This window comes from Manis pentadactyla, chromosome 9, assembly GCF_030020395.1.
Source record: "Manis pentadactyla isolate mManPen7 chromosome 9, mManPen7.hap1, whole genome shotgun sequence".
Taxonomy (NCBI): domain Eukaryota; kingdom Metazoa; phylum Chordata; class Mammalia; order Pholidota; family Manidae; genus Manis; species Manis pentadactyla.
In genome coordinates this window covers 91,302,535-91,328,631 of record NC_080027.1, presented here as the reverse complement: position 1 = coordinate 91,328,631, position 26,097 = coordinate 91,302,535, and the positions used below count along the sequence as shown (strand labels likewise).

General features: G+C 48.9%; 1 protein-coding gene across 3 annotated transcripts in view; it reads right to left on the bottom strand.

Annotated features, from left to right (window-relative positions):
* The window catches only part of PARP1 (poly(ADP-ribose) polymerase 1), a 36,200-nt gene extending 10,691 nt beyond the window's left edge, over positions 1–25,509 (bottom strand). Inside the window, exons 1-15 of one of the 3 annotated variants that reach the window (XM_057507796.1) lie at positions 25,265–25,509; positions 20,946–21,111; positions 17,348–17,463; positions 15,843–16,057; positions 15,126–15,225; positions 13,131–13,247; positions 12,328–12,504; positions 11,327–11,368; positions 9,007–9,151; positions 7,704–7,844; positions 5,385–5,627; positions 5,032–5,100; positions 4,664–4,796; positions 2,836–3,031; positions 90–218 (exon numbers count right to left, since the gene is read on the bottom strand). In XM_057507796.1, coding sequence (XP_057363779.1) covers positions 90–218; positions 2,836–3,031; positions 4,664–4,796; positions 5,032–5,100; positions 5,385–5,627; positions 7,704–7,844; positions 9,007–9,151; positions 11,327–11,368; positions 12,328–12,504; positions 13,131–13,247; positions 15,126–15,225; positions 15,843–16,057; positions 17,348–17,463; positions 20,946–21,111; positions 25,265–25,384 — 2,109 coding nt within the window. In that variant the 5' untranslated portion in view covers positions 25,385–25,509. The remainder of the gene's footprint in view (positions 1–89; positions 219–2,835; positions 3,032–4,663; positions 4,797–5,031; positions 5,101–5,384; positions 5,628–7,703; positions 7,845–9,006; positions 9,152–11,326; positions 11,369–12,327; positions 12,505–13,130; positions 13,248–15,125; positions 15,226–15,842; positions 16,058–17,347; positions 17,464–20,945; positions 21,112–25,264) is intronic. The other 2 variants (XM_057507798.1, XM_057507797.1) reach the window with 2 other exon arrangements.
* Between the last annotated feature and the right edge of the window lie 588 nt (positions 25,510–26,097).

Below are 26,097 nucleotides of genomic sequence, written 5' to 3'. Positions count from 1 at the left end.
CACTGAGAACAGTCCCTGCGCTATCAGCAGCTCAGCACCCAGATCATCAACCCCAGCAAATGCTTGTGATAAAATGGAAGTGCAGTAACCTCATATTCCACCATAGCTTTCTTCATACTTTCCACATCAAAGATCATCTTAATGAGGTCCTGCACCGGCCCGGGGAGCTCAGACTTGGCACCAGGGGTCACTGTCAGTTTCTTCACCGCCTCCTCATCCTTTGGGAGGAGAAAATCAGAGACCCAGTCAAACAACCCAAGCAAAGTGGCAGTGGTGTTTGGGCTGCAGGTAAGAGAGGACAGGGTGCCACTAGCAAAAAAGGCTGCATGTTCATCAAGAGGGTTTGGGCGGGAGGTGCTGGGAGGTGCCTGAGTCTGCACAGGGGTCAGGCACTTCCTGGCACCCAGTCCTCTCGGCTACTGCTGGCCTCTCATGCCCAAACCAGAAGTGGTGGCAGCTGTGAGGGCGAACCTTGGCCTAAGGGGACACTGGACATATTCCCCCTTTTCCTGCATCACCTCACCCCAGGGCAACTGTAAGACTGGGTCCACACCGCCTTCTCTACAGTCCGAACACTAGGCAACCAGCCATTTCCTGCCAGGCAGCTTGACAGGGTTAATGTGTTCTACCCTCTGTCCTCCGTCTCACTCTGCCACCCCTCAGGCCCTGCTCCCTGGAGAAGCCGGGCTAAGTGAAAACCATGCTGTACTTTAAGCATCGTAATTCTTCTCACTTTCGACCCCACAAGGGCAGGGACTGTGTTCTGTCCATCAGTGTCCCTAGTGAGTAACAGTGTTTGGTATGTGCCTTGAGTGAAGATAACTGGCACTGGGTTTGATCCCAGAATTGGGTTGGCCTAACCGAGTCACATTAGAGGGATTTGTCCAATGTTGGCACCCCTGGCTGCTGCTGCCAACATCACAGCAGATCTGCTCTATGTGTCACATGGAGTCTTCAATGCATTCTTATCCTCCGGTTAGAGCTTCTATGGAAGGCAAACTATTAATGGGTAACAGTCTTTAAAACGCATATCCTCTGTGACCCAATACCACCATCTCTTAACGTTAGTAACAGAGGTATATTTTTACGTATATCAGCATCACTACAGCAAACACACGGAAATAACCTAAATGCCTAATGGGGAGTGATGTTTGGTAAATTACAAATTATAGCCACCCGTAACTCCAAAATTATGGAATTCTGTGCATCCTTAAGAAATGATGCTCCAGGTCAGTACAGTTCGATTCACTAGAAACTGCCTCTGAAATTCAGTCTGAATTGAGATGTGCTGTAAGGGGAAGAAATAGACCAGACTTCAAAGATTTAGTTTAAAAAAAAAAAAAAGAGTATGTACTAGCTCAATAATTTTCTCTCTCAATAACCACACATTGAAATGTTATTTTGGTTATACAGGGCTAAATGAATGACTAGTATTAATTTTACTGCTGCCTTTTCCTTTGAAAAATGTAGCTACTGAAATATTTAAAACTGCCCAGGGGTCACCTACCCCCACTGGACAGCACTGCTCTAGAAGACATGGGGAGACACTCCAGGGAATCAGGAAAAGCAGGTGAGCACAACACTGTATGTACGGAATGACCCACTTTCTTGGTGGGAAGAGCACCTGTAAAGTGAGGAAGGGTGCTAACAAGAGACCCCGTGATTCCAACTGCAGTTACTTCTGGGTTTTGATTTTGTGCCTTTGTCTTTCTCAAAATCTTCTAAAATCATATGAGTATTTTTGAAATCAGAAAGGTTCAGTAAGGGGCACTGCTGAGTCAGACCAAGTCTGTCCACCCCTGAAGTCCAAGGTCTCAACCTCAAAATCCTAAGAGAGTTAAATTCCATTTTTAATGCTGAGAACTTAGGACGGACACTCAATAAACTAGAGCATTCCCTCAAAAACATGCTAAGCCTTAAAGATCTGGAATTACAATCTATACTCATCTATAAATCTCAATCCTGCTGCAAAATAAATGTGCCTTGCCCTCGAAGGTAACTGACTTTCCCATTAAAACAGGGGGAGCATTTTTGTCCACAAAACATCAGTTGAGAGAGAATGGCAGTGTTGCCTGGTGAGATACACAGGGAGCTGTCAGGCCGCAAATGCAGGTATAGCAGATTTACTAAGAAATAATCTGGAACCAAAATCTAGCAGGGAATGTCAAGTCATAATAATTCCATGCTGATGATAAACCAGGTGATGCGATCTATGATGAAATATAGGTTCAGTGAAGGGGCCTTCCCTAGAATCTGAATTACTCCTTGCGGCATTTAGGGAGTAACTTCAAATGGACTGTGCCTCCTTGATGGTCTTAAAAACGCCTACACTGTTCTCTTCTAAGCTCCAACTCATACTTCATGGTGAGAACTTTATTCATGAAGGGGTACTGGATTTTATTAAATGATTCTTCTGTATCTATTCAGATGATCATGTGTTTTTTTCCTTTATTCTACTTGTATGTTGTATTACATGGATTGGTTTTTGTATGCTGAACCAACCTTGCATTCCTGGGATAAATCCCTCCAGATCATGGTGTGTGTATCCCTATATGCTGCCGGACTGTTTAGTATTTTGTTGAGGACTTTGTTTCTATATTCCTAGGGATACTGGTCTGTAGTTTTCTTGTGATGTCTGTCTGGCTTTGGTATCAGTTTGGAAGTGTTCCCTCCTCTATTTTGGGGAAGAGTTTATGAAGGTCTGGCAGGTATTAATCCTTTAAACATTTGGTAGCATTCACCAGTGCCGCCACCTGATCCACGGCAAGCTTTTTCAAGAACACACTGTCCTTTCCTTTTACTAGAACCAGATGGACTAAGAGCATTATTGGTCACCTGGCCGTAGTCAATCTCCAGAGGGTAGAACTTTTTGGGGTGCTTGGTGAAGTTTTTGCAGTGCCAGGAGTTCCCAGTTTTCTCTTCATACAATTTCATGAAGTGTTCAATGGCATCCTCCTTGGACGGCATCTGCTCCAGTTTGTTACTACCAATCACTGTGCCCACACGGCCCCAGGACCTGAATATCCAGTACCTAGGAGAGAAAAAGTGGGGAAGAACATCGATACAGATGCACGTTTCAGGACACATTTTACTTTCCTGACTCTCCGAACACCCCAAAAAGATGGCAACTGACATTGTAATAAAGGAATTTTATTTTTACTTTTATTAAATCGAGGGTTCTAGTAAGTAAAGCATGCCCTATCAAGTCACACTGGCAAATGGGACTAAAGAGTGCCAAAGAACAGGTTAGGCCTGGACCTGGGAGCCAATCCTGAGGAGCCAATCCTGGAGCCTGTAGACCTTTACATAAAAACACCCAATTCTGCACCCCTAAGATATAGAGCAAAGAGCACTGTGCAGCCATGTGTTCAAGGAGACAACTACTGACTACACACCCTAATGGTGATGAAGAACTTTTGGCTCAGGTCAGAGGCCGAGAAGCAATTTAACTGCAGGGGGTGGACAGTGGCATGCAGGGTCAGGCTGCAGGCCCAGCTGTCACTTAGCTTCCATCTCTGTCTAGGGCAGACACACATCCTGGGGGCTGGCTGTGCTGCTTAGCTTTGGATGAGTTAGTTTTTCTTAGGGGATGTAATGAGTAACTTCAATTTTACATCACAACAAATTGATGTATCAGAATCACAAATACAAGACTTGTATGCATTTTTAAGGTAAAACCAGAGAATTCAAAGAAAACTTGGGGCTTCCTGCTGGTTTTCAGGGCTGATGTTTAAAGGCATATAAATTTACTCTCCGCTGTTGTTTTCCCTGGAGATATTATGATAACCTGCTCTGCAAATACTTCTGGCCCTCCAGCCCACACTGCCATTTCACTCTAAAAACCCGTAAACGTGGGCCACCACAAAAACACACGCAACTATAGCTATCACCAAGAAATTTTTTCCTGATGGTGGGCAATTTTATTCTTCTCATTTAACAGACAAAGGCACTCTGCCTGTTTCTACAAAAACCCCATTCCTCCTGCACTACAATTCACAAGCTTTTGGTGCCTTCCCACTAGGAAAGTTTTTTGGATATCCTGGACCTCCAATGGGAGAACTGTTTTCATTTGCTAAAGGAAAAGGTCCAGGTTAATATATCAACGTAATTATTTGAAAATGCCTTTTCACCATGAGATTTTCTTCCTTCCACAGCCTGTGCACGCACAGGCTCCCCCTTCCGACTGGACGTACTGAGGGACCACCGCAGGGAAGAGGACCACCCTGCCTGGAAAGGCGTGGATGGGAAAAGCCAGCCCAGCCCCATGGCACCCAGAATTGGCCCTTGCCTTTCTCCACCACGTAAAAAAGGAAAAATAAAGGCAAACCCAAACCTGTTTATTAACTAGGGAGCCTAAAGCAACATTAGAGCGAGTTCACTTCTTGCCAAACTTTCATTTGCTCCAGAAGTTTTAAAGTATGTGTAGAGGTATTGGAAAATCTAGACTGGTCTTCAGGAGGCTACAGGAGAGGGGTGCTGGGATGGCAGGACTGGGTGCATGCAGGAGAGCGAGACTGTCTGTCTGCCCTCTTGTCACAGGCCGAGGGTACACCTGTGCTCTGTGAGGAGCTCAAACTTCCCAGGCGCCGGGAAAACTGGTTTCACGAGGCTGACAGTACAGCCCTCATAGGTCGGCATGTGCTCCCCCGTCCCCAGGACACACCTGACTTCTTTGTCACCCTCCAGGAGCTGCAGCTTGTAATAGGAGTTGGTTCCTTTAACGATGTCCACCAGGCCAAGGGTGGCGCTGAACACCTTCCCGCCTTTCTCCAGGACGTGTGCGGAGTGCTCCAGGCCTGTTGGGAGGCGAATCCCCTACAGTCCCTGCTCCCATGGGCTGGGGCAGGTGTGCAGTTCACTGCTCCCATCTGCCGCCACCACCCTCCGGAGGGTCCCCACAGGACACACAAGTTCTCAGGACTGGGGAAGTCGGAGAGCAGGCAGGCAGGCCAAAGTGTGGCCCTGCTCCACACTTTTTCCTAATCATCTGGGGCACGTGGAGTCACTGTGCTCATGTTCCTGTCTGCTTACCAGAATCAGGATCGACAGCTGCTCCTCCTTTCAGAGTTAATTTCATTCTCTTTTCAGATTTGTTGACACCTTGGAGGGGAGAGAGAAATGTGCACATTAGAGTGGGATGGTGGAGGGCCGACAAGTGCACGGCCTCCCCTCTGACTGCCCACGTGGCCCGTGTGCTGCCCCTGCCCTTCCCACCCCAAAGCACCTCCACCCTGTGTCCACGGAAAATGGAGCAGAGGAAGCTGGCAGGGAAGTGTTCCACAGGCCACTCCGGGGCACAGGGGGTGAGGCCCCGCACAGGCAGATGCGTGTAGCTGGCCAGGAGCAGGGCCATGACTACGGCAGCTGGGCGGCCGGCACCTCACCTGTCTCCTTGCTGGGGCCCTTGCTCTTCTTGGGGAGTGCAGCCCCCACCTTCCCTCCAGGGGCCGCTACTTCTGAAGGCTCTGCCTTCACCTCTGCCCCCCAAGGGGACAAGATGTGGGCTGAGAATAACTCCTGGAGGCCTTTCATGGAGGCAGAGACATCCTGGAGGAAGTCCTCAGACACAACGCGGATGTTGGCTTCTCTGACTTCCTCCATTTTCTTATTCATCTTTTCTACCTCCTCTGTCAAAATCAGAAGAAGAAGGTGAGCAGTGAGATGAAAACTAAACTTAAATCTCCAACTACTAGTGTCGTTTTTACTCAGTCCTTCCAAATCCTCCTCACCACAGCTCCCATTTCCTCCAAACCCAGCGTTCACAGGGCTCTTTCCCACAGCTGACTCTGCTCAGCAACATTCCCCTAAGGGATGATGAGCTAAGGACAAGGTGACGGGTAAGCCACAGGGAAGGGACCGACATCCAACTCATACGGGAAAAGCTGTACCCTATTTCTCAGGTCTTGGAGACCTAAAATGGTTGTCCACATAATAAACCTGCAAAGGAACCTGTTCACCTTTGTTAACACTGCATCTTCCAAATGGATAATCAGATACACAATTTAAAGTTATTTCCTTCCCTTTGGTAGGCTGCCCTTCACTTTGGTGATGGCTTCCTTTGCTGTGCAGAAGTTTTTTAGTTTGATGCCGTCCCATTTATTTACTGTTTTTGTTGCTTTTGGTTTTGGTGTTAGATTCAAAAAAATTGTCCCAAGACTGATGTCAAGGAGCTTACCACCTATGCTTCCTTCTAGTTTTATGGTTTCAGGTCTTAACGTTCCATTTTTTAATCCACTCTTGAGTTTTTGTGTACAGAGTAAGAGTTTCCCAACTCCATTTATTGAAGAAACCTTTTCCAAACTGTGTATTTTGGACTCCTTTGTTGAGGACTAATTGCCCATATAAGTGTACATTTATTTCTGGACTCTGATCCTGTCCCATTGGTCTGCGTGTCTATTTATGCCATGACCACACCGTTCTGATTACTGCAACTCCGTAGCATAGCTTGCCATCAGTGAGTGCAATGCCCCCTTGTTCTTCCTCTAGGTTGCTTTGGTTATTTGGGGCCCTTTGTGGTTCCATACAGATTTAGGATTATTTGTCCTATCTGGGAAAATGTCATTAGATTTTGACAGGGATTAACTGAATCTGTACATTAATTACTTTGGGGAGTGTGGAGCTGACTCTTATGGAGGTTCCCCTGTACATAACAAGTGTTTTTTTCCTTCTGTGCCTTTACTATTCCCTCCTTGTCCTTAATTTTTAATGTGTCTTGGGGTGGGCCTCTTTGGGTTCATCTTGTTTAGGGCTCTCAGAGCTTCCTAGACCTGGATATGTTTCCTTCCCAGGTTAGGGAAGTTCTCAGTTGTTAGTTCTTTGTATGCTTTCTGCCCCTTTCTCTCTTCTTCTAGGACCCTATAATGCGAATGCCAGTCTGTTTGATGTTGTTGCTCCCCTAAGACCCCTGAGCTACCTTCACATTTTTTCATTCGTTTTTGTCCTGCTCTGACTGGGTGAGTTCCACTGCCCGGTCTTTAAGCTGATGGATCCAGGCTACCGTGAACCCCTCTCATGTATTTTTCAGCACAATTGTTAAATCTTCAGCTGTGACTTCTGCTTGGTACTTTCTTGTATTTTCCATCTCTCTGCTGAAGTTCTGTGTCCATCCACGCATCTCCCCAGTTCAGTAAGCATCCTTATGACCATTGCTTTGAACTCTTCACCAGGTAAACTACTTCAAGGTTTCTTCCTGAGGTTTTATCATTTGGAACATGTTGCTGTTTCTTCACTTTGCCTGATGATCTGTGTTGGTTTCTATGCAACAGATTAAACAGCCAGCTCTCAGCCTGGACATGTAGAAGACCCTTCTGCCCAGCCACGCTCCACCTCTTGGTCATCTCTTAGACTGCTGTGCTTGTCCAAATGGTCTATTATAATTTTCACAGATCCTGGCAAGACCTCCCAGTGTCCCAAAGGGGAGGAGCTCAGTGCCTGGATTCGGGCCAGCAGGGAATAGGAAGGAGCCTGCGGTCTCGGCTGGGACAGGAGCAGGGGAGTATATGCTGCGATACAGAGCAGTAACAGAGGCACAAACCTGGCTACTCTCCGTAAAGCCGAACATGATGTTGTGATGGAGAAGAGACACACTTTTGGGTGTCCTGTATATCAGACATTGTACCAAGTGCCTCCTCTCCCGTAATTCTCAGCACGATCGTAAGACACAGACAGCAGGATCTCCATTTTACAACCAAGGTCAAACTCACTTTTAGTACTGATGCACAGGGAGGCCTTGTTGACTGTACCCGTCAACTTTCCCCCAAGTCTCTCGATCATGCCCTTCACTTCGTCTTTGGTTTGGGAGAGCTTCCCAAGAGTCAGGATCCTCATGTTGGACAGCGGCTTATCTGGAAGGGGAGAGCAGAGTCAGGAAACCAGGCAGACGCGTCCAGGGACAAATCAGAACAGGTTGTGGGACAGCCTCTGCACCCTTCTCTGAGCAGCTTCTCTCGAGGGAAAACAGAAGAAAGGGGCTAGTGCAAAAGCGGATGTCAAGGCAGCCAACTGCCACCCCAGAGGCGGTTCCTGCCCCCAGGCACAGTAAGGACCAGGCTGACAGAAGCCACCCAAGGACACAGCTCCCCCAGCAGGCCAGCTATGGTCAGGGTGCCCCAGGCTGCCCCACAGGCAGACTAGGAAGACTGCAGTTGAGGATGAGGGGCCAGGATGTTGGCAGTGGAGGGGTAGACCACATGAACCTCCAATTTCTTGTATTATACACTCTAGACATGAGATGCTGCAGGCAGAAGGCCTTCAGGCACTCTCCGGTAGGGCAGATAACAAGGGACATTGACAGTTTATTGCAAACTGGCTGAGGTCCTCGCAGGGAACAAGAACATTTAGTTGTTTGTCAACTGCAGGTCAGGAGAAGCAGGAGGGATCTCAGAGCCGGAGGGAGGAGGGTCAGAGGGCCTACCAGACCTGGCCCACTGCACGTGCACTTGGACCCAGGCTGCAAGCGCAGTGGACTTGGGATGACCAACTGTGCACAATGCACATGCCCGCTCACATGCAGGGATGGACCCGTCCTCCACCACCAAACTGGAGCCCTAACTATTGGACTATTCCATGTGCCTCTAAGTACACAGAGGAGGTGGTGGGTCTTCCTCCAGACACAGAAACACATATTGAACTCATTGTCTTTGTTGGTGTGGAGTATCTGCCACTGACATTGATCAGCAACTTCCTTTGATGCCATGTCTCCATATTCAAGAGACCTAAGCATCCTACCAGGCTCAGATGACTGACTCATGGGTATGGTATGGGGCTGCCTGGAGGAAGGAAAGCAAGACCCAGAAGGACACTCTGTGGTTCAGTTAGGCAAGCCGCACCAAATGCCACTTCAGGTAAGGCTGCTTGCCAGGCCTTTCTTAGGAGCCCCTCCCAGCCTCCCTCCTCCTGCTGCGGGGAGTGGGCAGGGCTCCCCCCCACAGGATCAGCAAACCAAGAACCCAGAAGGACACCCTCTTTCCCCTAAGATCAGCTCCCCCTGGCCCTGGGGAATTGTACCTGGTGGAGCAGAGTTAACTGCAGCCGGGGTCAGGGCTGTGGGCTGGGGGTGTGCAGCCGCTGGTGGGGCGCTGGTCTCAGGGGGGAATATACGGTCCTGCTTTTTGACCTTCAGTTTCTTGAGGTAAGAGATTTCTCGGAATTCCTAAAGAATTTAACATTAAGGAAGAAACCAGTTCTCTCTTGAAATAACCATCTGGTAGAACAAAGCAAATTTGGCCTTCCCAAATTAAATACTTCTTTTCTTATGATAAACAATCAAGAAAATGTGAAGCTTCTAGGATGAAATATAATGCTATTATCAGTATGTTATTTCCAGTGCTTCTATATATATATATATATATATATATATATATATATATATATATATATATATATAATACAGCTGATATAATAGATGCTTTATGGAAAATATATTTTCCTTAACAAACAAACAAACCCCAGTTGACAATGTGGCCAGTGTATGCTGTTGGAGTCTAATTCTTGACTCGTTCCCCTCTAGTCAACAGCTTCCCTGGGGCCATATGCTTATCCAACGACAGCAAGTTCCCCAAGACAGCACCCACCAGGAGGGAGATCATTTCCCAAAAGAAAGTCAGGGTCATTTCTTCCTGTCCAGGAAAAAGGGATCTGGATGCAGGGACTCCATTAACAGTCAGTATTCAACAGAGGGCTCACCTGAGCCCCAGGCAATGCACAATGGGCCATGTGCTCAAGGAAGGTTCCTCTGCTCCTAAGCCTTCATCCAATCAAGAAAGAGCCCTTCCCTGCCACGCCCACATTCTATGAATGCCCACAGAATAAAAGAGGTAACAGATTATTTCCAACAGCAACTACTAGCAGCCCCGAGGTTATAAAAACAGTTCCTTCCCTTGAGAAGGCAGCTCAGGTCTGACTGAGTCAGATAAAGGAAGGTAAAGTTCAATACAGGAGTGAAGTTCTAACCCAGAGGTGTGCTAAGAACAATGAAAGAACTGGGACTGCTGGAAGGCTCCCTGGAGGCGGTGACCCAAGTCAGCTGGGAGTCAAAAAAGGAGGGTGCTGCCTAAGCAAAGGCATTTGGCTGATATGTGAAAAGTTGGGAACCCTAGGCAAGTAGGGCCCTGTTAGGCAGGAAAATAGGTATGAGCAGGATGGAAAGAGAATAAGGCCAGGAAAAAGCCCACTAAAATAAAAACCCCAGAGTTAATCAGTTAAAGCTCAAAAAGCTAGGAGCAACTTGGCCTGGAATGTTTTGAGTACTGCCCAGATAAAGGAGTGTACCTCAGCATAGTACATGTCTTTATTATGTTATTCATGCAGGCCCAGGTTATTTTTTAACTTTACCTATATGCTGTTCTTTTCTCCTTCAGCCCTAATCAAGTAGTTTGCAACCTAGGCAACTAGTTTAGCATGCAGGCCCAGTCATAAACAACATAGCAAAAGGCAGGAAGGATTCCATCTTCAAGATATGATTGCATTTTAACACCCAGGAAGTTAAGAAGATTAACTTACTCTTCAGCAAATAGTAACTCAGCCCTCCTTGGGGGCCTGGCAGGCAGCCTTGTTTGATATGCACCCAAACCAAGATGTATGCTATCCCAGGGAGAAATCAGAGCAGGAAGTTCCTTGTGTTAAATTAATTCTAAATATTCAGAGACCACTTAATAGGTCAGCACCCCCAACAGTTAGTCACATTCCTGAAGAATTCTTAAAAGGGGGAACCCTCAACCTTTTGGGGGGCACTCCTCTCTGAGGTCACCCGTACTTTCTAAGTGCATAACCTTTTAACCTTAAACATTCTCTCTCCAACCTTTCACGGCACCTCTCCTTGCTGAGGTGGGCTGTACTTTTTCTCTCTTTAAATAACTTTAAATAATTAACTTTTACTCTGCTTCACTACTGTGTCTCTGCCCTTCAATTCTTTGTAGCGGTGGGGACAAGGATGGGGAAAATACACAACACTCCCGCAACAGCCCCACTGCTGGGAGTATAAAGAATTAAACTGAGTGGGAGGGAGATGTGCATGCAGGGATGGTGGAAGTGGTAATTTGGAGAAAAGGGGGTGGAAAGAGGGGGAGCAGAAGGCTGACAGAGGCAGATCACAGAGGGCTTTAGGGAGTCAAGCTAAGGAGCTGATCTCCATCCTGTGGGCCAAGCGCCTGGAGGCAGCAGTCACCCCCAGGGTCCGTGAACCCAGGAATTTTCATGGGCACCAAGCACTGTTGCCCCAAAAACAGTCCTGCTGTGCAGGGAAAAACAACCAAACAAACATATATATATAGATGCCGTGCAATTGGTATCTTACTTTTTTCTCAATCAAAGATGATAAAAAGGATACGAATACCACAAATGGGTCTTTAATATCTGTGAACTCAGAAAACTGGGAGAATATTTTTCTACATGAAATAGGGAATCACTAAAGGTTTTAAGGTATGGGAATTAACAAGGTCAGACTGGCTTTAGAGAGACCACTCCAAAGAAGCACAGAGCAAAGACTGGGAGGGAGGGCATGTTATTAAGATAGTGACAGACCCAAGAAACAGGAGCCAGAGCAAGGGGGCTGGAGGAAAACAGAGGTCAGTTCTAGACGTAGAGTTAGTGGTGCCCACAGGTGCTCATGTAACCATCTGAGTGTTTATTGTGCGCCCTCTTCCAAATGCTCCATCCCCAGGAGGTGGAACCCAGATCCCAGGAGCAGCAGGCAGTGCCAGGGCTCTTCCCCAGGCCGCCAGGCACCAGCTCCCTTAGCCTGGGGGCACAGGTGGAGTCAGTCCAGCTGCCAGCCCCTCAAGGACCACCAGAAGGACTCCAACTGAGGGTTTTTGTTTTTGCCTACTGAGAATTCAATACGCCATTCCATTAAAAAAAAAGATCAATAATGGAAGGTAACTTGAACTCCAGCCCCAGCTCACCCTCTAGCACCAAGGCAAGGAAATATCCTTAAGAAAAGCTCTCCTACCATACAGGCAGGAATTAACTATTTATTCACCAGTGTGTCTCCTGTGCTTACAATACTGACTGGCACAGAGTACATACTTGCTAAAATAAACAGAAGTGAAAATAAACAGAAAACAAAAATGGCCTTTGCAAGAAAAAGGGCTTTACACCAACTGGACAGACCTGTATTCCAATTGGAAGTACTCTGGCTCTACATTTGTGCAGTTTACAAACATACGGAACATATAATTTCATATTCTGATGATGAGGACAGCATGTTGTACCAATGTCTGAGGAGCACCAAAGGGCAGCTGTGGTGACATGTAGTGTGAACGAGCCCAGGAGGTGGGACCATGTGTTTCTGTTAACATCTCAGGATCCTCCCTGCCCCACCAAACTTACCTTTGGGGTCACCCACTCCTTTCGGCTGGGTGTCTGTGTCTTGACCATACACTTGGTCCAGGCAGTGACATCCCCGGTACAGTAATAAGCATCACTCTTGAAGACTAGCTGGCCTGAGCATTCCTCACAGGGATGGAGGGCGCCAAACACCATGCCGTCGGCCACTCGGTCCAGGATCTGAAGCCAGTGAAACAACCCTGTCAGAGGGAAAGAGTGGCTCCAGAGACATTTACCAACCAATGTGGGATAAACAATCTGCAGACCCCAATCCTGCTAGAACTCCCCTCGGCATCTGGTTTATGGTTGGAGCCTGGGTTTCTGTACTTTGAGACCTTATTTCCACCCAGGGTAATCCTGCAGCTCCCCACCTCTTGGTGACTCAAACATGGAGAGCCCGAGCACCCCCAACTGCTACCCAGTAACAGTGCCAACAGCTACCCCAGAGGGGATGGCAGGGTAGGGCCCCTGGGGAAACTAGAGGGTCCCCCACTCCCTTGCAGCCCCTTGGGGACCCTGGGCAGACGGTGGCAGAGGACTCCTTGGGTCAAAGCATGTGGAGTGAACATGCCAGGCAAATACTTGGCACACCTCAGTCTTTGCCAAAGTCTACGCCAAGATCCCCAGGGCCTGAGAGAACCTGCCCGAGGCAGAGGCCATGACGGAGATGATCACGCAATGCGACACGGAACATCCATGCCTCCCAGTCAGTACCAGCAGGGGTTCAAGGGCCTCCCACACTCCACAGGGACAGTCACTCCACAGTGCCTGGGCCTGTCATGCGTGTCTCATTTAAAGTGGCTCACCGCTGACTCCCCGGACGGTACTTGCTGCTTGTTGAAGAGCAGCAGCTCTTTCAGGTCGTTGGTGGAGCATGCTTTCTTTAGCTCATCCTTGAGGTTCCATATCAGCTCATTCTGGGCCTGTGGGCAAGATCCCCACTGAGAACCAGCTCTTCTCAAAGAAGCCGCCCAGAGACAATCGTACCCTGGTTCTCCTTGGTCTCCTTGCAAGGGAGTGGAGCCGTTCTCCAAAGCTGGCTCCTCCATGGCAAGTGCGCCCCAGCCACGCTTCCATGGGGGCCAAAGCAAGCCTAGAGCATGGTCTCAGGGACCACATGGGGACGGGAAGGCTGAAGTCAGGTTCGAGTTCCTGGAATCCACCCCTCAGACAAATCCTGGGACACAGGAAAGAGGCTGGAGGAACAAGGTTTATCTCCCCTGGGTGGAGCTGTTAGAGAGAGGCTGTTTGAGATGACCAAGAGCTGGGGCACCTGCTGCTCTCTGCCAATCTGAAAGCCAAAGGGGACAAACCCCGCACACTTCCGGTTTCCTTGACTGCATATTACATTACCACGCAGGAATGCTTTAAGCTCTTCTGAAAATGGAGTTTTGAATCTCTATGGTAATACTCATACAGCACCTGCTCTCAGTGAAACCCTTTCATGTCATCTCATTTACTCTCACAACCATCAGGGAAGCACTGGCCTTGCTGAGTCAGAGCCAGGGCCAGCCACCTCCCTCTCTAGGGTAGGGGGCAAGCCATTCACACCGTGGTCTCAGACCCCTGTGATGAGCAGAGGAAAATGCTGGTCCTGCATGACCCATCAGGCGCCCTCAGCACTGAGCGATGTGGGTGGAGTCACCCCCCTCTGCAGGGGCTCTGTCAAGAACACCCCCAGTGTGGCACCTGCACTAGGCCACCAGTTATGGAGACAGAGCACAAGGAGACTGTCTGACTGCACAGCTCAGGTGAAAGCAGTTGAACCATTTCACTTATGTGACCAAGGAGGGGAGGCCAGCAGAAACAGATGTGCCAGGCGGGGAGGGTGGGGAAGCACCTGATTTTCTGACTGTTTACCTCTGAAAAGGCCAGATAGAGACACCACCAAACCCACACAAGGACAAATGCAGAACAGCGTGACAGCTTCACTGCAGCTGGGCTGGGGCACAACAGACCCATTTTTTTACTGAAGGACAATCACACTGTATTTGTGATTCCTCTCAAGCAATCAGACCCAGTTCTGAAACTACTACTAATTTTTACACCACTGGCAAAAACTACCCTCATACTGAGAGCAAGACAGAGGGCTCATGAAGATCATGTTCCCAAGAGAGACTATTCTCCCCTAGATTCCCCGAAACCCATTATTTTCTGATTAACAATGGATAGTTTTCCCTTTTGTTACATGCCTTCTATTTTTTGTTTTTTTGTTTTGTTTTGTTTTTAAATTTTATTTTGATATCATTAATCTACAATTACATGAAGGACATTATGTTTACTAGGCTCCCCCCTTCACCAAGTCCCCCCCACATCCCCATTCACAGTCACTGTCCATCATCATAGTAAGATGCTGTGCATGCCTTCTATTTTTTAACAAGACGTCTTCATTAATAAAAACATGGAACATCTTTGTGTCTCCAAGCTATCTGCCTATGTTAAGAACCTTTGGCATCCTTGAACATCCACTCTGCAATGTTTACAAGCGACCCTACAGGTCCAGGCCACAGAGATATGTTTCTCATGGCTGCAGCATGAACCTACTGCCTCCCTGTGAGGGTGGAGAGTGGAAATGTGGCACCTAGAGCCCAATGTGGGTTTTCCTTTGAATAAGACTTGCTCTCTTAAGGGAAGAGAAGAAAACACTGCGGGGAAGCCATGCTATTTAGCAACAGCTGTCCTAGTGGGAATTCCCACAGGTCTTGGTAAAGGGGGCATCCACACCGTCTGAACTTTCTTCGCAGAACAAGGGAAGAGAACTGAAGCAGGATGGCAAAAGGAGACCCGCTGCTTGAGCTCACCTTGAGAGCCTTCTCAAGCTTACGATCCTTGTCTTTCTCTTTTTTAGATTTCTTCTTGGCCACTTCGTCCATTCCATCCACCTCATCACCTTTTCTCTTTCTGAGAGAAATCAGGATATAAGTGAAAAGAACAAGAGCCATTAACATTCTGAAACCGAGGGACCTAACACATAACCTTATGTCATTCACTGTCCCCTCTGCCAGGCTCTGACATGCTTGCGATTCATTTGGTGCTCTCAGGAGCTTGCTGTCTGCTTGGCAGTATGTGCAGCTGACACCATGGTTTCAGAACACTCTGTGCCACAGAGCAGTGCAGGGGTTGCTCCAGGGCACTGGACATCCAAAACAGAATCAAGGGCTCAGGCCTCATCTGATGTCAAAACTCCCATAATTTCTTGGCACAACGCATTGGCCTGGAAGGTTCTGGCAGGAGCTATGCTCGAACCACCTGCCCAAGGAGATGTGCCGTGGAGGGGGCTAGACCAACCAGGGACTTCAGACACACATTCAGGGACGGCCCTGCAGCCTTCCCTACCCTGTCCTCCCAACCAGGCAGGGAAGCAGCAGAGCTCTGCTGTCACCACACCTAGGTCTGCACCCCCTGGCTTTCTAACCATAATAAGGGGAACACAGGGGTGGTGTGTAATCCACTGGTCTCTGCACCTCCATCGAGCCCCTTGCTGAGTGAGCCCGTGTTTCCCGTGGCCCTCCACACACCCTTCACTCTTGACTCCTGGGAGCTGCTTCTTCAGGGCTTCTTTATCCTCTGGAGTGAGGAGGCCGAAGCCCTTTAGCTGGCTCGCGGTATACTCGGCACGGAACCCCAGCTCCTCCCTGTTATTCACGAAGCAGCCTGGGTGGTACCAGCGGTCGATCATGCCCAGCTGAGGCTTCTCTGGGTCCAGCATCTTCTTAGACAGGCGCACCTGGCCCTATGGGAAAACCATACATGGTACTAAGAGGGAGACAAGGAAGGGTGGTGAACACAAGGGGCTGGGGGAGACACAAGCCAGCCTGGGCTCCAGCCAGTGAGGGGTCTTGAATCCATGCCCAGGGCACCCCAACAGTTGTTGGGAGGTTTGGCCCTTATGCTACCACAGACTGTATCACCCTCAAGCCTCAGTACCCCCGTTTTGTATGTGGTCAACTCCAATAGCGACTATCTTCCCAGTGACCTGGACAGGTGGAAAGTGGTAATATTCCTGCAGATGTTGGGTAGATCTGGAGCAGGAATAAGGACACTGAACTGTGTCAAGGTGAGCCAGGGTCTGAACACCTAGGAGGCTTCACTGCAGATGCCTGATGCCAGCCAGGATTTCCAGCATAAGAGGTGGTAATTAACCAATAATATTTATTCAGTAAGAACCAAGTCCTGCCATCCTGCCCAGGTCTCTAATTCCCAGGCCTGATATTCCTAGGAGTTTCAAGCCTGTGAGCCCCAGATCCCACCAACTTAGGCAAGGAGTGCTGGCACTATGTAAAGTTCAATTTCAGGCCAAGCAACACTCAACTGCGTGGTGGTAGATTCAGGCACTGACCTTGGAACTTTAACTTTTGCTTCAAAAGTTTGGTGGCTGAAGGTGGTTAGAGCATCTAGCAATTCCATATTTTTCCTTTCTAAATCCCAGCTGGTTCACTTCAATTTCCTGTGCAATATTTTGAGGAGGCAGAAACTGTCAATCAATTCCTTAAACTAATTAATGGGAATGTTTGCTTAAGATGAGAATGGTGACAAGGCTGGGAGGCACGGGACTATTGTTCTGTGTCCCTGGCTACGTGGATAATCATTCATTCTGCCTGACTGGCTGTCACATTCTTTAGGGACCAGACTGTGTTCGTAAGGTTCCTCTGATTATAGAGGAAACCTTAAAGCTCAACCAGGAAGCAAACCCACTCCTCAAGTGTAATCCTACCATAAAACACAGACCAACAGCTTCTGCTGCCTGCCCTGGAGCCCAGAAGAGGCCCCTAGAGTGAAGCTTTCCAGACCTTCCCAGGTCTTGGAAGAGTGGATGCAGCCGCACACAGCAGCTGGACCCCGAGTGCTCACCTGTATGGAAGGAAGTCACTGCCAGCTCCTGTCTCAAAGATGTTCACTTCATTTTTAACCTCTAGTGTTGAGCTGGCGTTTGAAGCCCGTTTTTCTTTTCTCTCAAAACACCCAATGAAATCCAATGCAAGAAATCCCTACAGCCTGGCCGTCTGAGCTCCCGAGCTCTTACCTTCTCAATCTTCTCCATGCAGCCCTTGCACGTGCTTCTGTTGGACTTGGCGTACTCTGCTGCAAAGTCCCCCAGTGTCTTCTCAATCTTGCTGTCACCTCCATCTGTACCTTTGCCTGAAGCATCGAACACAGCAACTCACCTCAGCAGCCTCAGAGCATTGCTCCAGAGAGCCCCTGGCCTCCCCTACATGCCCTCCCCAGGCTCTTTCCACCAGGACACCTTGTGTTTGGGGTGACTAAAACTGGCCCATCTCATCTATGTGTGTTTCTGACAACTGTCAGCCTCTTTCCTGGCACTGAAATAAAAAAATGTTACCAGACAAGCTCTTTGCACAGCATGTTAGGTGGTAGCTGTCTCACCTTCCAGCTCTTCCGCGGCCTCTGGACCCCTCCCTCACCATAAGGTACTTACCGCCAAAGCCCTGTACCACATGGAATTCCAACCCCACCTTCTAATTTCTACTATACTTTTATCTAAGTTAAATGTTGAGTCAAAGGGAGTACCTTGATATAGAATCAGACACAAGTACATGTAAGTGTTAAACAGACGGTAAAGGCCATTTCCTACTAGGTTCAATCACTCAGTAAGGGGTTTTGAGAGTACATGGCCAAGCATCCAGGACCAAAGCTAGATTCTTCTGTTAAACGGAAATAATTCTAACACGAACTGTTTCTCTCCTACGATCAGGAACAAGACTGTCTCCTCTCACCATTTCTATTCAACATTGTATTGGAGGTTCTACTAAATGCATGAAGATAAGAAAAAGATGTAAAAGTTGTAAGTTTAGAAAAGAACAAGTAAAGCCGCCTCAGTTTGTAATCCTGACACCTGCTACATGACAAGCCTCGAAGACATTATGCTGAGCGAAATAAGCCAGACACAAAAGGACCACTACTGCGTGGTTCCACTTACACAGGGCACGCGGGGTACTCTAATTCAGAGACAGAAATAATAGTAGTTACGAGGGCCAGGGGAGTAGAAATAGACATTATTTTGGAATGGGTATTTTGGGCAAATGAAAAAGTTCTGCAGATGGATGGTGAGAATGGCTGCACAATAATGTTAACAGACTTAATGTCACCAAAACATACACTTTAAAACTGTTAGATGGTAAATATTGTGTTGTGTCTATTTTACCATAAAAAAAGTGACTGAGCATTTAAAAAAGGTATTATATTAGGACAGGATCCCATTTCTGCAGAAAAAAGAAAAATATATACATACACACATGAATTAGTATTTGAACAGAAAGCAATTATCTAAGGAAGTACTCCATAATGCTAATGATATTTATCCCCAAACTGCAGTATATGGGATGATTTAAATGTTTTCTATGTCTAAATATATTAAGTTGGGCTCTTTGGATGAAAAATCCTTTAACAATTAGTAGGTAGCAATTTATGATTGTTTCATAAAAGAAACATGCTTATAGCAAAATGACTGCCTTTTCATATTATAAAATTATAGTTTGACACATGTAAATTCTAACTAGATATAACAATCTAGACCCCTAAATGGACAACCCTACTATCCTGACAATGACCAAACAATGGAAAGTTCTGTCACACCTGTCCTCTGCTAAATCCACTCTCCACCTCCTCTTGGCAACAAGCCTCTCATTTTTATTCACAATTCTAGCTGTGTCACTCATCTCTCAGTTTCCAGCAGATCAGAAGCAGCCGGAGACAGAGACAGTCAGAGAACACCATTTGGTTCAGGTCCAAGGGGATCTAGGGGGAAGGGCAGCTGATGTTCCCATCGACAGCCTATCCTAACAGCTCAGGGAAAACGGGGCCAGCTTAGGAAGGCAGAAAAATTAGAACACAGCCTCAGATCTTCAAAGGGATGAAAAATAAACAATTTAAAGGTGCCGCTGCAAGTTACGTCTGCAGGGGTGACGACTGAAGCTCACGTGGAGGAAAAGGACCCAGGACGGCTGCCACAGTGAAGAACCAAGCTGGAGAACTGACACCACCGGGCACCAAAACTTCCCATAGCACTGCCGTAATCAAAGCGTGGTACTGGCCAAATGAACCGACAGGGAGATGAGAAGGAAGGGCCCATAAACACGCCCACACAAACATCGGCAACTGATGTGTGATGAGGAGCACAGAATGCAGCAGAGAACAGAGGTCTTCCAACACGGGGCGCTGCAACTGCTGGACATGCCCGGACAAAAGAAGGGCACACAGATTTTACACCCTCCACAAAAATTAACTCAAAATGGATCATGGATTTAAAAACCCCAAATCACAAAACTAGGACATAACACAGAAGAAAGTCTAGACGACCGTGCTTGTGGTGATGACGTTTTAGACACGAGGCTAAAGATCTATGAAAGAGAGAACTGACCAGCTGGACTACACCAAAACTGCAAACTTCTGCTCCGTGAGAATGAGAAAGATGACAAACCACAAAATGGGAGATGGTACTTGCAAAAGACACATCTGATTAAGGATTGCTGTCCAGAACACACAAAAAACTCTTATAACTCAAGAATAAGAAAAGGAACAAAAACCAGGCAAAATACCTGAACAGACTCCTGACCAAACATGTGTACAGATGGCAAAGACATGACGAGATGCTCCACATCATATATCATCAGGGAAATGCAAATTAAAACCACTACAACACCTATTTGAATGGCCAAAAAAATCCAGAACACTGACACCAAGTGCTGGTGGGGACGTGGAGTAGCAGGAACTTGTTCCATTGCTGGTGGGAGGGCAGACTTGTGTGGCTGCTTTGGAAGACAGCTGGCAGCTTCTACAAAACTAAACATACTCTTCCCATACGACCCAGCGATCATGCTCCTTGGTATTCACCCAAAGGAGCTGAAGATTTATGTCTACATAAGAACCTGCACATGGAAGTTTACAGCAGCTCTATTCATAACTGCCCAAACTTGGAAGCAACTAGATGTCCTTCAGCAGGTGATGGATAAACAGTGGTACAGCCAGACAACAGAATATTCTTCTGTGCTGAAAAGAAACAAGCTGTCAAGCCGTGAAAAGACATGGAGGAAACTTAAATGAGTATTACCAAGTGAAAGAAGCCAATCTGAAATGGCTACATACTGCATGATTCCAAATATACGACATTCCTGGGAAAAGCAAAACTTGCGCCAGTAAGACCCAGTGGTGTGATATTAAGGGAGAATCAGCAGAACATGGCATTTTAAGGCAGCGAAGCTCTCAAGGGTATGTGTCCAAACCACAGCACACGCGGCACGAATGAGTCCTCATGCAACTGTGCACTCTGGGTGACCCTGACATGCCATTGCAGGTTCTTCAACTGTGACAAATGCACCATCTTGGGGGAGGATGTGCCTGTGGGGATGCTGGGGGTGCATGGGAACCCTGTACTGTCTGCTTCATTTTGCTGTGAACCTAAAACTGCTCTGAAAGATAAAGTCTATTGAAAACAAAAACAACACCACATTTAAAAGGCTACATCTCAAGCACGGGGAGAAGTAAACATTTTGCTAAAGGACATGCTGGTCAGAGGAGCTGCAGCACTGGGGCTGGCTGACCAGCTCGCACACATGGGCAGCAGAGCAGGGCTGAGGTGCCCTCCCAGCAGGGTCTGCTCCCACCTGTCACTCCTCCAGCCTCCGCGGTCTTCTTGATCTTCTGCTGGTCGTCCCACCGCAGTCCAGAAAACCCATCCACCTCGACATCAGGGTGCCGGATGCAGTGGCCGACCTTCCAGAAGCAGGAGAAGTGGTACCAGTGCGGGACCTTCCCGTCGAACATGGGTGACTACAATGGGACAGAGTGCAGTGTGTGACCAGCTGCTCCCCCTGCCTCCGAGGTAAACCTGTTTCCCTGTTTGCTTTTCTCTAAGGTGAGGAGGCCTTGCCCAGATCCTCCAAGTCATGGGCCCAGAGCTGCACACACAAGGAAGCCACCTCCCATTCCTCCCTTCCCCAGCTCTTCAGGACCACACCACCCATGGGAAGGCATTACTTCTGATTATGTGCTGTTGTGTGCCAGGGATGGTCCTCCACAAGACACCTCCTGTGTCCCCATCCCCTGCGCCTGCATGGCCCGGCTGAGCACCTCTGCAGTAGCGCTCAGACAGGACAAGTCAGATAATGAGCCAGGTGGGGAAAATGTATCAGAAAGCAGCAGCTGTACTGATAGGGGGCATGAATGTGTCTGTGAGGGAAAACGGTGGGGGTGGGTGGGGAGTGGCAGGCCAGGGAGGGCAAGGGTGGATCTCCCCGCCTGCAGCCAGCCCCTCTCTCCTGTGAGGCTTCACCCAGGTGGGGTACTAACTTGACAGCATCGAGCCTTTCACTGTGACAGGGACCAAGCAGAGTGGGTCCCTAAAGCCATCATGTGTAACCCCACAACTGCCTCTGGTGGGGACTAGCACCCTCATTTCACAGATGCCTTGGGCTATGGGTGACACAGGCAGGTGACTCAGCCCCAGCTTGAATCCGACACCCATGGTTCTTTCCACCACACTGCTTGGAAGGAAGAGCTGCTTAAAAATACACAAACAGTTCTGATCGAAGCAAGGGGGGCCCCAAACATCTGTTTCTACAGAACATAAAGCTGAATGTCATGCAGATGGAATGAGGGTATTATAACAGCATTAAAAATAACTACTATTCACAACTTTTTAAAAAAGGTGAAGTTGTGGGGATAGGGGAAATATGCTGAAAAGGCAATGTCAAGGTCTACCGACCAGCTCGCTCTCACCGTGCAAGGGGCCTCTTTCCGGGAGTAAAATATTAGTGTTCAGGCGGGTACTTTGAGGACCCCTGGGTTCAAGCAGCCTGCGCCACCCCCTGGGCAGGGCTCAGGGCTCCAGACCTGCTGGGAGCAAACAGCATGTCCAAACTCCCCACAGATAGAACTGTTAGGGGATGTGAGTCCTTTCTGGCTTTCTAGTTTTAAATGGTTAACTCTCGAGTCCCTTTTAGTGGGCTTTATGGGCCTTTATTCTCTCTCCACCCCGCTCATATCTACTTTCCTGCCCAACACATCTCCCAGGATGCCTATTTGGTCAATGCCTGTGTCCTGCATTGTGTCAAAGCTCCAAGGGGCATGATGCCATCCTGCTAGCACTGATACTCCAGCCCACAGATGGCACTCTGTGGAATGCCCCAGGTCTGGGGGGAAGGAGGAAGGACAGGGCATTCCTTCTGTGGAGAGGATGTTCACTCCAAACCAGACAACAAACAGCACTTCAGAGTGGACTCGTGTTCCCACCATGGCAGCCCACTCACCCTCAAGCACTGCCCACCTTACTACAGCCGCAGTGGCCTTAACCTGGCTCTTCCTGCCTTGGGGCCTTGTCTACCTCACCTCGCAATGCTCAGCTTACACCTGTGAACAGATGTGCGTGGCTCAGTGGCTTTGTCCTATGTGGGAACTTGTGGGGGTGGCATTTCTTCTTGGTTCGGCCAGGGCCCATCTGCCCCAAGGTCTGCCCCTCCAAACCATGGTCCCCAGCCACCCACCCAGTGCAGTGCCAGACACGTTGCCCAAGGGCATATTCACAGCAACATCTTGGGGACTCTCTCTAAAGGAAGAACCTTTGACTAAAGTGAGAACTTAAGGCTGAGAACGTGGCAGGAGGAGAACTAGACCAGGGTCACAAGACTGGCTTTCACTTGGCAACTACAAGGTAAGGCTTGAGCAAGTGGCAGTCGCTGGCTGTGTATTCAGTAAACACTGAGCACCCACCATGTCCCAGTGTCCGCAGCCAGCACCTGGCCTACTTCCTCCTGTGTGAAACAGGCCATTACACTGCCCACCTACCCAGAGGCTACAGGCCTAACTCAGACGGCTTGCCACTGGTACACAGTATGCGACCACGCTGTTTGCCTCAGGCCCGTCCAAGACAGGGCAGAACACTCGGCCCACCTCATCCCCCACCACTCCCACTCCCACCACCCTCACTCCACACCCCCCCATCCCAGTCCAAAGGCTGGAAGTCCGGTTCATCCCCTCGAGGCTGCCCAGGGACAGGCCTGGTGAAGTATCAGGTATTTGAAACTCAAAGAACAAGCTTCTCATACAGATGCCAAAGGCAGTATTCAAAACCAAATGGCAAGAATGGCTTCTTTCTTTCCCGCCTCCACCAGCTCAGGCGGCCTACAAGACCAACATTATAATCTGAGTTAGAACTCCACCCCAATTACAGAACACACCAACTTTTAATATTAGTAATTTCTTTCACTGTCAAGCATGCCAAATGAAGGCCCGGAAGGCTAAACATCATTTGCTTCAGGAATCGGTTCCTCAATGGGGCCATCACCCTATGGGTGTCTTAAAAATGCAGAGAATACACAAAGGCTCACAAAAGAAACCAATTATTCTGAAATAATTACCAAAACATTTAAAAGTTTACTGGGATATGCTACTGTTGAACTTGGAAGGATGCAGCAAGATTCAGCATTCACTCTAATTACTGGAGTTTTGTTGTGATGAGTGTAAATGATATTCTGACAACCTCCAACAGATGTAAAGGGAGGTGAAAATGCCCATAATTACTGTAAGGTGACCAAAATCACAAGTGGAGCAAATATGCCTTTGCTCTGCGATTTACATTACTAATTAGGGAAAGAATGTATTTTATTTAGAGGTTAGTGAAGATAGGGATGTACATTTTTTTCTCATGTGAACTCATGCACTGTTTGGGTTCTACCTGCCATCCCATATTGCAGGTTAAGAACCCTTGCACTAGAAGGGAGCTTCTCAAGAGCAGGCCACCCATTCGGGGGAAAGTTCGAAGACTTTAGTAGAAGATACAGGTCTTCAAAAGTTGGGCCTTGTCTGCTTCTCCATCTGCAACTCCCTGCCACTTCTGTGATGCTCCCAGTTCAGCTCACACATCCATCCAGGGGCAGTCACCCTGAACAGCAAAGTTCACCAGTCATCTTCCCTTTAACCAAACTGGATGCTGCCAAGGGCAGTCGCTGTGTTTCTAGTACAAACACAATGCATAATACTCACCAGGTGCTCAGTATTTAAAGAATGAGTAAGTACTGAGTGCCAAGTAGTGAGCTCGGTAGGCTCTGAGGGGCCCACTGACTGCAGTTTCCAATGAAATGGGATGACTTAAGTACTTGGCATTTGGAAGTCACTCTCCTCCACCGCACGAGTAGTGAAAATCCAGCAGTAACTATCCAGTCATACCCAAACACATTACTGCCTCACTGCTGGGAGAATAAAATCATTTACCTTGACCATGAGCACTACTTTTGGGAACAGACAGCTTTACTTTGGAGGAGGGGTTGGAGGGGAAAGTGAAAGCCGGACTACACTCATGCGGGATGGGAGCTGGGGAAGTAGGGCCCGTGAGCACCTCCCGGCTCACCCACTCTGCCTTGAGCCTAGCGAGACGGGCAGCAACCCCCCACCCTCCACCCAAGTTTATCAACTCCATCCCAGCCCCTTAGCCTGAGGACACGGAGGGGGTCCCCCAGTCTATCAACCGCACCCCGTCCTGAAGCCTGGGAAATGGAGGGGGCCCCCGACCTTCAACTCCTCCATCCCGTCCCGAAGCCTGAGGCTGAGGGGCCCCCGGTCTAAGAAGCCGAGGGGAGGACCCCCAGCCACGCTCGCTCAGACCAGGCAGCTGCAGACGCACAAAGAAAACATGTGACCGGATCCAGAAAGTCTGAGGGAAAATAGTGTTTTAAACCACAAATCAGGCCCAAACCGAATGGAAGGCACAGAAATGACGCCAACTTGTAAGGTTCTGCATAATTAAGAGAACAAGGGTGAACGTGCTGAACTGATACCCCAAAATAGATTTAAAAAAATTCGCGAGCCCGTCGCCCCCATCAACAGAGGACAAAACCTCCCGGACGAGGTGGCCAAGGGTGGGCGGCCTGGCGAACGCCCCGAGGAGCAACGTGCCCTGGAGCGTACAGCCCGCGGCGCGCGCCCGCACCTGCACCATGATGGCCATCCGCAGCGAGTCTTTGGCGATGCTATCGCCGCATTTCTTGCATGAAGCGCGGCCGCTCTTGGCGTACTCGACTCGGTAGAGCTTGTCCGAGGCCTCGGCCATCCTCGTGCCCTCTCTGCTACGCAACTTGGAGACACGCCGTTGCAGCCCGGCTCTCGTCCGCCCGGCCGCTCGCTCGCCAGCCCGCTCCCCGCGCGCTCGCGGCCGACGTCGCGTACGCAGAGCACAGCGAGTACGCCGCGCCCCGATAGACGGCCAATGCCAGGCCGCGGGAACGCCCCCTTATGCGTCATGGGGCGGGGCCGACGACGCGCGCTCGCGCGCCTTCGCACCGCCGGCCAGAGGGCGGTTGGGTCTGCTCTGCGGCTGCGCGGGCTGGGTCTGGGTCGGGGCTTGGAGAGTCGGGCCCGGATCGGGGGCGGGGCTTGGTTGCGCCCGCCGCTTCCGGCGCCCCTGCGCCGCTAGGTGACCGCTGCATGCCGGCCAGACGCACGTGCTGTCACTGCTGGTGGTTCCAGCCCTGTTAAGAGCAGCCTCCCCTGGCGGCCGAGGTCTGGGGGCCCTGGTCTGGCTCGGGACTGGCCAGATCTGTATCCCGCTGGCATCGGAGGCTCCATTGCAATGTTAAGGGTCCCGGTGACTGTCAGCAATAGTCAAAAGGGCTGCAGCTACTACAGCTTGTTAATGTAGAACTATATATAACTGGTTTATTTAATAATCCTAGCGTTTCATTTTATTCATTTAAGACATTACCATAGCATAGTGTGCTGTATTTGAGACTATTTAGTTCTGCTGTGGGGACAAGAAAAAGGAAC